This window comes from Octopus sinensis, linkage group LG6 (assembly GCF_006345805.1).
Source record: "Octopus sinensis linkage group LG6, ASM634580v1, whole genome shotgun sequence".
Lineage (NCBI taxonomy): Eukaryota > Metazoa > Mollusca > Cephalopoda > Octopoda > Octopodidae > Octopus > Octopus sinensis.
In genome coordinates this window covers 111,214,172-111,227,351 of record NC_043002.1, presented here as the reverse complement: position 1 = coordinate 111,227,351, position 13,180 = coordinate 111,214,172, and the positions used below count along the sequence as shown (strand labels likewise).

The 13,180-nt window shown below is 36.8% G+C and overlaps 1 protein-coding gene across 30 annotated transcripts in view; it reads right to left on the bottom strand.

Moving 5' to 3' along the window:
• The window catches only part of LOC115213534 (rho GTPase-activating protein 5), a 337,859-nt gene that overhangs the window by 120,502 nt on the left and 204,177 nt on the right, over nucleotides 1-13,180 (bottom strand). For all 30 annotated transcript variants that reach the window (XM_036504237.1, XM_036504236.1, XM_036504239.1 and 27 more), the window contains exons 7-9: nucleotides 6,954-7,106; nucleotides 3,272-3,380; nucleotides 139-262 (exon numbers count right to left, since the gene is read on the bottom strand). In XM_036504237.1, coding sequence (XP_036360130.1) covers nucleotides 139-262; nucleotides 3,272-3,380; nucleotides 6,954-7,106 — 386 coding nt within the window. The remainder of the gene's footprint in view (nucleotides 1-138; nucleotides 263-3,271; nucleotides 3,381-6,953; nucleotides 7,107-13,180) is intronic.

Below are 13,180 nucleotides of genomic sequence, written 5' to 3'. Positions count from 1 at the left end.
ACCAAAACAAAAACAAGTTCTATAGCTTCAAGATCTAAAAGTAGATGGTTAATACTTTATCTCTCTTGGAATTTTTATTGATGCAAATGCAAATGCAAACAGCTTTATTACCAGAGAAAAATAAAAAAATCTATTTACCATGTGGTTTAAAGGTAGGGGTTACAAATGCATGCTGTTCTTGAGTGACATCACCATCAATGGGACGGTAATCAAGACTGAACAAAATATCTTGACAGTTATATTCATCTTCTACACATAAATGCTGAAACAATAAAAAAACATTAAACGGTATGTTTAGAACAATATTCATAGAAATTCTTACATTAACAAACGATCAAAACATTTTTAGGGGAATATTGGATCCCAGAGGATGGAAACATGAAAAAGAACCCTGGCAGAATTTGAATTCAAAACATTGGGAATGAAGACAGACATGGAAAATCAAGCAGTCTGGTGTTCTACCACTTTTTCTCCCATCCATAAATACAATAATGGATAAAGAATCCATTTTCAAGATCCGGGTGTTGAGTATTTTAAATTTAGAATGTTTGTAGTTGTCACTCACGTACATTGACCAACTAAATGTTTCAACATACAAAGATCTCAACATGACCTTCCCCACATCACTGCAGTCATTGTCTTTCACTTGGTTTAGCCTCAGGTCTGTCCTGATTCAGCAGACCTATAATCAAATTTATTCCAGCCATGACTATCCCACCATCCTTTTTCAGCCTTAGGAGACCTAAGGCTACATTATCCAGTGTGTCATTGTTTGTAAGCTGTTAGGATATGATTTGATATAAATAAGACTGATATTTCTAGCAAGTTGAACAAATATCTAGAGGCACCCTTGATGGTGCGGTTAAAGACTTGCTCTCGCAAGTTACAATGCAAATATTTCATTTTACTGAACTATACAAACAATGCTCAGATAATAATTTGTATAAAGGAATGTTAATAGTATTGAAAGAAAGAGACTAATTCCTTAACAATTATAAAAGAATGTTTAATGGTGCCAATACACTAGACTGAAACATATCTGTAAAACTGCTTTCTGATAATCTTGTTTCAGAAATATAAAATTTAAACAGCACTTAGATAAATGCGTGTATTTAATCATTTTCCTCAAAATCAGAAATCCATTCAATTGATTCAAGCTATCCAAAGGTCAGAATTTGGGGTTTTGAATGAAGAATTTTAAATATATCAAAATATAAACTTTCACTTCCCGCAATTAATACTTGAAAAACAAATAACAAAAGAATTCTTAATTATTCCTATTTTGTATTATCAAAAGAAATTTAATGAAAAAAAAAAAAAATGACTTCTGTGACAAATGTAGATGGCCTCTATGATGAGTGAAACTTATTTCTACAAGTGCAGCTGACATATATGTGAGTGAAGCTAGCTTCTACGACGAATGCAACTGTTTTCTATGACAAGTGCAACTAGCTTCTACAATAAATATAGCCTACTCTTCAATAAGCACATCTTATAATAAATAATAAGCTTGTGTGAAGTTTGGACAGACATACTGTGCTCTTTTACTCCTTTACTTGTTTCAGTCATTTGACTGCAGCCATGCTGGAGCACCGCCTTTAATCAAGCAAATCGGCCCCGGGACTTATTCTTTTGTAAGCCCAGTACTTATTCTATCGGTCTCTTTTGCCGAACTGCTAAGTAACGGGGACATAAACACACCAGCATCGGTTGTCAAGCAATGCTAGGGGGACAAACACAGACACACAAACGCATATATATACATATATACGACGGGCTTCTTTCAGTTTCCATCTACCAAATCCACTCACAAGGCTTTGGTCAGCCCGAGGCTATAGTAGAAGACACTTGCCCAGGGTGCCACGCAGTGGGACTGAACCCGAAACCATGTGGTTGGTAAGCAAGCTACTTACCACACAGCCACTCCTGCGCCTATAACTGTGCTATGTGACTCAGCTTAATGGTCTAGTGAGCCATGCTATTTAATGAGATTAAGAAATCAACATGGGAGCTCAACTTAACTATGCTGCAGTTGGTGTCAAAAGGAATTAAATTCTATCAGGATATTCCAGTTTCAAGCTCTATACCATGTCAGGCTCAAAAGGCTTCTGGAAAGTATTGGAAAGGCTAAATCTTTAAAGCACTAGTGAACGTTACAAACCGCTACTTCTGATCTAAATGCATTGTAGAATGCCTTAATTGAAAACAGCTGATCTAGATGCATTACGGGATACCTTTGCAATAGATATAAATTCTCTGTGTTTGGTCATAGTACATCATCATCATCATCATTTAGCGTCCGCCTTCCATGCTGGCATGGGTTGGACGGTTCAACTGGGGTCTGTGAAGCCAGAAGGCTGCATCAGGCCCAGTCTGATCTGGCAGTGTTTCTACGGCTGGATGCCCTTCCTAACGCCAACCACTCCGTGAGTGTAGTGGGTGCTTTTTATGTGCACAGGTGCCAGACGGATGGTGCTTTTTACGTGCCACCAGCACGGGGCCAGGCGAGGCTGGCAACGGCCACGATTGGATGGTGCTTTTTACGTGCCACACTTGAATGATTTAGCCCATACTTGAAACATTCCTTAGTAAGTAAAGACATTTTAAGTTCTACAAAATAGTTATGAAATAATTACACATCCATTTCTAGCACCTACACTCTCCACATAAATAGTTCTTTTATCACTATAATGAAAGCATTACATTCAAAACTCCTCACAAGCTTTAACCCTTTCGTTACTGTATTTCTGTTGAGATGCTCTGTGTTTCTTTCAATTATTTTAAATATAAATATAATATTTGTTATCATCATCATCAAACGATGATGATGATGATGATAACAAATAATTTAGTAAAATAACTTAGTTATCATTAAGCTGGTATTAGGAACATAAATTGAGACTAAGGCTTGGTGGAATATTTTAATTCAAAATTTATGAAAACAAGACATTTTACCACAGAGCCAGAGCCGGTTTTGACCGGGTTGGTAACGAAAGGGTTAAAAGGACCTTCTTTTAACTCCTAAATTGTAAAATGTCAAAATTCTATAAGGTAAAAAAAACAACAACAACAAAAACAAATAAGAACAGCTAGTGAAGCCTTCGCTGCCTTCCACACTACAGATATATTTTAACCAACTTAAATTAGTAACTCAATAACATTTTATTGTGTACACACACACACACACAACAAACAAAACATGTGATCTTCCCATTCATATGCAGTATAACAGAAAAGTGAGGAGTTGGGGGTGGGGGATGCAATGACTTACCCTGATTTCCTGATTGATATTAGATGCTAGTCCATCCTTTCCTAAAAGAACCAGATAGAAAGGTTGTTCGATGCCCTTGAGAGCAGCAGCACTTTCTGAAATATCAGGCCTGAAATATATAAAAAAAAAAATATCATAAAAATGTCATGTTTTACCTCACTACTTAAATACATGATTAGAAATCATCATCATCATGTGACCGACCAGACCATCAGATGTTGTTACACATCGCTGGTCACAATGCATTTGCATTGTTTTAGCCTTCGAATGACGCCACCCCACTGGCTAAGCGAGCAGGCCAACAGAAGAAAGAGTGGTGAAAGAGTACAGCAGGGATCACCACCCCTTGCTGGAGCCTCATGGAGCTTTTAGGTGTTTTCGCTCAATAAACACACACAACGCCCGGTCTGGGAATCGAAACCGCGATCCTGCGACCGCGAGTCCTAACCACTAACCACTGGGCCATTGCGCCTCCACATGATTAGAAATAGAAAACATGAAATATGAACAACGAAATGCTTAGTTTAATAAAACCCAATAATAATACTGAAGAAAGGCAAGGAAAGATGTTTCCCTTCAATAATGAACTTATTGAGTGAATAAACTTTGATGGGCTCAGCACTGGCAATTGAAATTCTATTTTAATTGCTAATTTCTGCAGTTTTAAATTCAATGCACCAGCATTAAATTAAATCCTAAAGTATTAATGTTACAATGTGCTATTAATTGTTGGCTTAGAGACCATTTAGTACTCATCTAAAAAATTAAAAATTAAAGAAGCCATAAATATTGACATGAGAATATTGATTCTTGCAGATTAAACAGTCCTACAAAAACTCAAACATCATCATCATCATCATCGTTTAACGTCCGTTTTCCGCACTAGCACAGGTTGGACGGTTCAACTGGGGTCTGGGAAGCCAGGGGCTGCACCAGGCTCCAGTCTGATCTGGCAGTGTTTCTACAGCTGGATGCCCTTCCTAACGCCAGCCACTCCGCGAGTGTAGTGGGTGCTTTTTATGTGCCACCCGCACAGGTGCCAGTGGAGTCTGGCATCGGCCACGATCGATTGGTGCTTTTAACGTGCCACCGCATGGAAGCTAGCCAAGGCGGCGCTGGCATCGGCCACGTTCGGATGGTGCTTTTTATGTGCCACCGGCACAGAAGCCAAGTTAGCAAAGTTAAAGATGCTCAGTATATATAAAATTCAATGGTTCTATACTTTGATTACATAAATTAACTGTTTTCTTCGCAGTTGTAAATAGATTTATAATTTGTATGTTGATCAGTCTCCTGAAGGCTTTTTTGCTATTTCAAGTGAACCATATTAATTTAATGTTCTTACTTAACAGCAGTTTTATTTCCCAAAACAGAGGCAGGAACATTTAGCTAATTTTAGAACAATTTGTAAATGGCACAGCGGATTAAGACAAGGTTTTCCAGCCAAGATACTTGTATTAAACATAAAAATAAAATACACACACAAAAAAAAACATAGATAACAACAAATTTCCTATACAGAGAAAGGTGTAACTGAAACGACCAATGAAAAAGAAAAACAATGAAATTAGTAAGTAAAACAACCAGTCACACAAAATACATAGAAAATTGTTTAACCCTTTTGTTACTGTATTTATTTTGAGATGCTCTGTGTATCTTTCAATTACTTCAAATATAACAAAGAATTTTGTAAAATAACTTCATTATCATTCAGCTAGTGTTAGGAACATAAATTGCAACTAAGGTTTGGTGGAAGATTTTAATTCAGAACTTATGAAAACAAGACATTTGTACTATAGAGCCAGAGCCAGTTTTGGCCGGGTTGGTAACGAAAGGGTTAAAACTCTAGTGTTATACATTATTTACATTTAGAACTGTATTATCTAGTGTTCTAATTCAAAATGTTCTAAAATGATAAACTTTTGAATGGATTTGGTTAGTTGTAGATTAATTAGTTTTCTTTGATATAGTTTTCTTTCTCTGATATAACTCTTTAAAAGAATACAGTTATTTATTAGAAAAGAAAAACAAGTAACAACTGCAAACATAGCATAAGTTTTTCTTAAAATAAAAGATAGATTCAATAATGAAAAGATAATGGTCTGTTTTACAGCACACTCAACTTGGAATCTTACAGTTGAATTTAATCCTTTATCTGTCCTATATATAAACATGCTACAAATTCCAAATTTTTTTCAATCACCAGAGTAATTTGGAAATATGAAAGGAAAGTTTTATATTACTCAGAACATATGAAACAATGATAAACTAAATCTGTCTAATGGAATTAAAAATTATTTTTATGCATTTGTGTACATTTAAACTAATTAAATATTATTTTACAGAATAATTGAATTAAAATTTCTTTGATTAAAACTCTTTCTAACATGGAAGTATCCAAAGAACATTTAAGGTACATAATGCTTTATGAGTACAAAAAAGGAAACTGCAGCCGAAGTGACTTGAAACATACACTCAGTTTATGTGAAAGAATGCTTGAATGAAAGAACTTGCAGAAGATGGTTTGCAAAATTCGAAAGTGGAGATTTCAGCCTTGAAGATGAAGATCAAACAGGACGTACAGTTGAGTTTGATGATAAGCTCCTTGAGGCATTACTTGAAGAAAATCCTGCATTATCAGTTGAAGAAATGGCAATAAAGCTTAGTTCAAACCATACAACTGTTCATCATCATCTTCAACAACTTTGAAAATGGGTGCCTCATGAATTGTCCGAAAGCAACTGCAAATCCCGAGTTGACATCTGCTCTTCTCTCCATTCTCATGAACTCATTTCACCCTTTGTGGATAGACTTGTGACTGATGACGAAAAATGGATCTTCTATCGAAATGTTAAACATTGTAAACAGTGGCTTGGTAAAAGCTCAACCACAACCAAGAAGGGAACTTCATGGGAAAAAGATTCTTCTCTCTATCTGGTGGGATAGCAAAGGAATAATTCATTTTGAATTGTTGCCACCTAATGCAACAATCAATGCTCAAGTCTACTGTTAGCAATTAGAGCGTTTGAACCAAGCTTTGAAGAAAAAAAGACCTGCTTTAGTGAATCGAAAAGGAGTGACGTTTCATCAGGACAATGCACGACACCACACTGCAAAGATCACATCACAGAAGATTGAAGAGCTTGGTTGGGAAAAAATTCCTCATCCACCTTATTCTCCCGAACTTGCTCCTTCAGACTACCATTTGCTTCATAGTTTACAGAATCATTTGGGGGACACTTTCACAAACCAGGAGGAGGTTGAAACTGACATTTCAGGGTTCTTTGCTTTGGAACCAAAAGAGTTGGGATTAAAAAGCTTGTAAATAGATGGAAGGAAGTCATAGATAATCAGGGAAAGTACATTGATGATTAAATTTCAATTAAATATAACATTTGATCACTTGTTTTCTTTATTCAAAATTCAGACAGAATTTATGGGATGACCTGATATTAAACTTGCATATTTTCATGATATACTTTTGAGAGAGAGAGAGAGAGAGGGGGGTGAGGGAGGGAGGGAGGGGGAGGGAGAGAGAGAGAGAGAGAGAGAGAGAGAGAGATACTCTGAAGCTGAAAAAGATTTTGTTAAATCATCATCTATTTTAATGGGTGAACATATATTAGGTAAGTAAGCAAAAGGGTGGAGTCCGATGTATTATCCACTAAAGAACATTGGTTACCTCGCTGGCCTGTGACTGAGAATTTTCTGTGCCATTGCTTCCACACACTGTTCTCGGAAATAACATCTTTCCTTTGAAGGGCATTGGATAAATCCTAGATGATTTAATATCATCACTTTGCGATCTTCCTCCAGATGATCAAGCAACTGATACCTGAAAGAGAATTAGTGTGATGAGACCAAATTTATGAACAGAATGACATTTATTTCCCTCATCTGTGTTTTATAAAAGAAGAAGAAGGTAAAGGAGATTAAGTAGACTTTTATTGCATCATTGTTAATTATTATGGAATTAATGAAAGGCAAAGTTAAGGCAAAGTTAACATGGACTCAAGACAGTAATATAGTAAACTACACAAACTTAAGAATTTTGAATCAAAGAAGGAGCCTCAACATATTTGTTAATCATCATCATCATCATCAGTTAGCGTCCGCTTTCCATGCTAGCATGGGTTGGACGGTTCAACTGGGGTCTGTGAAGCCAGAAGGCTGCACCAGGCCCAGTCTGATCTGGCAGTGTTTCTTCGGCTGGATGCCCTTCCTAACGCCAACCACTCCGCAAGTGTAGTGGGTGCTTTTTACGTGCCACCCGCACAGGTGCCAGACGGAGCTGGCAAACGGCCACGGACGGATGGTGCTTTTTACGTGCCACCGGCACGGGGGACAGGCGAGGCTGGCAACAGCCACGATCGGATGGTGCTTTTACGTGCCACTGGTACGGGGGCCAGGCGAGGCTGGCAACGGACATGAGCGGATGGTTAATATTAGCAAAAATATCACATTTGTCTTAAAAAATGGGAAAAGACATTTGGATAATGTAGTCTGTGCTTGAAAATAAATATGAAATGATCACTGCGGGAAGCTTCTGATTCAAGGTCATCTTCGACCCAGGGCTACAACTCAAATAACTAGCTTAACATATTAGCCCGACTATATTTACTGTTCTTATTGTAACTATAAAGATAGTAGGATATCCAGGCATAGAAGTCACATAAAAACAAAAAAAATGCAATGTCTCCAACTCATCTTGGAGAGCAACAAGTGCAAATAAGAACTGACTTGGACACTGTTGCTTCATCCAGACCAAGTCAGCAATGGAAAGTAAATGTAAAATGGTGATTTCAAGCCCACTTCAGTGAAAGATTAAGAAGCAAAAATTCAAACCTCAATTTCAACCAATAATCTATCACTTTATTTACTTACTGTTATATAGATTCTTATTTGTAAACAGCATTTAAAAAAAAAAACTAAGTATTAAAATGGGAAGGTGAAGAAGATCATTAAATATGGTGAGTAGGTGTGATAAGAAAAAGAAAATTTGTAATCTTTTTCTATCCACATTAATCATAACTTAATGGTGTTTTCTCACATTTTGGTAATCAGTGGTAAGATTTAAAAAATGACATCAGATTTCTTTACAGATTTATATACATTTTATTCTCTATGGTGAAGCATCTACATGGCTGTTATGTTACCCAACATCATACAAGCAACTGATGGAACATCATTAAAAATTGATAAATTAAAACCAATGTTTGCTACATAGGCGCAGGAGTGGCTGTGTGGTAAGTAGCTTGCTTACCAACCACATGGTTCCGGGTTCAGTCCCACTGCGTGGCACCTTGGGCAAGTGTCTTCTACTATAGCCTCGGGCTGACCAATTGTGAGTGGATTTGGTAGACGGAAACTGAAAAAAGCCCGTTGTATATATGTATATATATATGTGTGTGTGTTTGTCCCCCTAGCATTGCTTGACAACCGATGCTGGTGTGTTTACGTCCCCGTCACTTAGCGGTTCGGCAAAAGAGACCGATAGAATACTGGGCTTACAAAGAATAAGTCCCGGGGTCGAGTTGCTCGACTAAAGGCGGTGCTCCAGCATGGCCGCAGTCAAATGACTGAAACAAGTAAAAAAGTATATGCTTTTACGTTTTTTTTAACAATTGAAATAATGAGAACAAATAAAGCGTTTTCTCTCCATCTTTTATATTTTGCTCAGATTCTGAAGTTTGTATTCACATTGTAGTATGTAATTCACATAATACAGCCATTTTAATTTGGTTCAAAACAAAGGAAAATACTAGCAATATTCTCAGTGTTTTAATTTGCTTTAATGAATCTTGCTAACAATTAAAAGCTCTATGTTCTTTAACCCTTTCGTTACTAACCCGGCTGAAACCGGCTCTGGCTCTGAGTACAAATTTATTGTTTTCATAAGTTTTGAATTAAAATCTTCCACCAAACCTTAATGACAATTTATGTTCCTAACACTAGCTTAATGAGAACTAAGTTATTTTACTAAATTCTTTGTTATATTTAAAGTAACTGAAAGAAACACAAAGCGTCTCAAAATAAATACGGTAATGAAAGGGTTAAGGTGTAATACCACATATTCATGTAAAGTGCAAATTATGTTAAAGTTATATTAATACTGCCGCTACCTTTTTTCTTGTTTCATTCACATACCCCTTGCTTAGAACCACATTCCATCTTATTCACTCATGTTCCACCCACCCTATCCTATCAAACTCACACTCCTACATCATCCCAGCCAATTCCTCATATCTAAAAACATGTATCACCAGCATCCCTCTACCTCACTAATTCTTACTAGGCTGACTCTCATGTATTGTTTCTCCCTCTATTTCATCCTATTCTTTTACTCATTCTATCACATTCAATTAAACTTAATACATTTCATTCAGTCTTCCCAAATAAACCCCTACCAGGTCCCTGTGACAACTTTAATCTGTGATAAATCCCAATTAGATTAGTGACATAATACTCAAGTTGGTAAAGGGATACAGGTGGATAAATTGTACAAGTCATCAGATTATATAGATAGAAGCACTCCGTCGGTTACGACGATGAGGGTTCCGGTTGATCCAAATCAACAGAACAGCCTGCTCGTGAAATTAACGTATAAGTGGCTGAGCACTCCACAGACACGTGTACCCTTAACGTAGTTCTCGGGGATATTCAGCGTGACACAGAGAGTGACAAGGCCGGCCCTTTGAAATACAGGTACATCAGAAACAGGAAGTAAGAGTGAGAGAAAGTTGTGGTGAAAGAGTACAGCAGGGATCACCACCATCCCCCGCTGGAGCCTCGTGGAGCTTTTAGGTGTTTTCGCTCAATAAACACTCACAACGCCCGGTCTGGGAATCGAAACCGCGATCCTATGACCGCGAGTCCGCTGCCCTAACCACTGGGCCATTGCGCCTCCACTACAAGTCATCAGATTAACCATAAATAAAACCATGCCCAATTAATATAACAGAAATTTGTTTCAAATTCTTAGGTTGAATCAAACAAGCTACAATGTGACTTTATCCAAAAAGTGGAATAGATGGTGAAAGCTATTTATTTTTCCTGGTAACATTACTTAAGAGAGGAAAAACAGTCATCTAGAATTTGAAATGAAGATGCAAATGTTTAGAGTTGTTTAACTAAGATACTGTAAATATAAACATTTCAGGCTAGTGTTTGACAGTTAACTGGGTGAGACTGGGGGATATATATCAGCCAACACCACTGTCATATCTCCCTTGAGGGAAGAAATACAGTATTCTCCTTTAATCTTGCCTATAAACCAGTCTTAGCTTTCAATGTCATTTCTTGGACTGCCTCATCTACTGACTGTACTGTCAATAGTGATATCCAGCCACATATCAACACATGATCATACTAATAGCCAAAAGGTTGAAAATAGATGGGGAAAGCTGAGTAAACAGACACCATAAACTGATTAAAAATGGGCCTAACTTTATCAAGAGAATGGCAAGTGAGAAGCATGTGTTTTATCTAGAAAAAGAATGAAATTTTCACATTTAGCAAAAAAATTTTAAAATCTGAAAATAAGTTTTTCTTTACTCTTTTACTTGTTTCAGTCATTTGACTGCGGCCATGCTGGAGCACCACCTTTAGTCAAGCAACTCGACCCCGGGACTTATTCTTTTTGTAAGCCCAGTACTTATTCTATCGGTCTCTTTTTGCCGAACCGCTAAGTTACGGGGGACGTAAACACACCAGCATCGGTTGTCAAGCAATGCTAGGGGAACAAACACAGACACACATACATATATATATATATATATATACGACAGGCTTCTTTCAGTTTCCGTCTACCAAATCTACTCACAAGGCATTGGTCAGCCCGGGGCTATAGCAGAAGACACTTGCCCAAGATTCCACGCAGTGGGACTGAACCCGGAACCATGTAGTTGGTTAGCAAGCTACTTACCACACAGCCACTCCTGCGCCTACGAACTTTTTCTATACTTTTTTCTATACTCAACAAACAATACAAACTGTAACATTTCATTGAGTGGCAAACAGTAACTAAAATCCTTAACCTAATTATTTCAATGAGTTTTATTTCGGGAGGAAAATTAAATTGAAAAATACTGAAAATAATGTTTCAAACTTACATACTCCCATTTTTGCTGAAGTGTTCTGATACCAGAGATATCTAAGTTCTGACATGAAATTATCAGAGGCTAACTCTAAATTGAAATAAGAGGAATCTTTGTCTCTATTTCTTTAATAAATCAGCATTGGGTAAAATGAGAATGTTAAAATTTGTATTTAGACTAGAGGCAAGTATTTTACATGTCAAATTAGAAAAGGCAACCAAGCAGAACAAAAAATTCTTTATTAGAATGTTCAATCATCATCATTTCACATTTGCATTCCATGACAGCACCAATGAGATCGCAAGACAAGGAACTCTGAGAGAGGGAGTGTGGTGGTAAATACATAAAGGATATGCCTGTATGTATGGATGGTAAAGCCTGTCATGCATGTATGTGTGGGTGTATATATAAATATATATACACACATATAGACACATATATACACATACATATATATATATACACATATATATAAACACACATACACACACATATATACATGTATATATACGTATATATATATACACACATATATATAGATAAACATGTATATATACATATATATAGATATTGACTAGCTTACGGTAACCTGCTCTACGCGCGGGTAAGAGTGTGGTTGTTACATTCTGTTGCTTCCTTTCTGTTGTTTATCACCACATTCTCCCTCTTTGTTTCTCTCTCCCTTTCCCACTGTTTTACTCTTCTTTTCTCTCGGACTCTCCCTCGCTTTCTCTTACTCTCTATCTTTCTCTATCTATGTCTCTCCCATTTATAAATAAAAGAGCTTAAGTAAGTTGAGAAAGAAAATATTTTGAAAGATCAGTCAGTGACACCAGAAAGGTCTGCTTCAAGGCAGACAGCAAAACACTAACATTTAAAAGGGACAGACAAACTTGTGAGCTGAATAAAAATAATAAAATATTGGAAACCAAAGTTTGAAGGGATAGAATCTGAGGATAGTAGAGTCACCATGGCTGGCATTTCTTAACGACAGATAGCAACGTAGTGGCAACGGCTGGAGTAAAATTTTGAATTTGATGGAAAAGAAAATGCCTAAACACCCACTCCTGTAAATTTTAATCCCCTTCCAGCCCCATTTAGACGCCTTTTCACTCTAGGGTACACTAGAAATAAAAGAGGAGTCAGTGAGTGCTCAAATAGTACATAATGTTGTGTATCTGATAGACAGTAACTATTCCAAATAAAATGCAAGAGATGAAATACATAAGCAGGCAGTTTAACCAGGAGATTTGTATGCCACATACAGTTGAAAGCCTTATCGATTTCAAGGGTAACAACATGGTTTTCATCAAATTTCTGGTGAGTGACACAAGGAATAAAGCCTTCAGAATAATTGGCTTTACAAAAGTCATACCAGTGGTCACTGCAGGAGAGAGATTCAAGGTGATTCAAAAGGTTGTTGTTAATGACACTCTTCATTACATCTGAGATGCTGGAAGTATGATAAGATGATAGCTGGCAAGGTTAGAGATAGCTTTTCTTGGGAATGGTACACACTGTGCCATATTCTCAAAAATTAGTGTCTATCTATCTATAGAGAGAGAGAGGGTGAAGGGAGTGACTGAAGAGTTTGGTGAGGATAGGGACTAATTAAACAGACAAAAGAAAAAAAATATTAGAAGTACATTATAATAATGCTTTAAACTATTACAATGTAAATCTCACAAAGTATCCAAAGAACTCATTCTAGTGGTGACCCATAACCCATTTAAAAATCAGCAAACTATTCAAGTAATAATTTAAGAGAAGATAATTAAAGTAATTTTCTGTTGACTTCTTTGAACTCAAGACT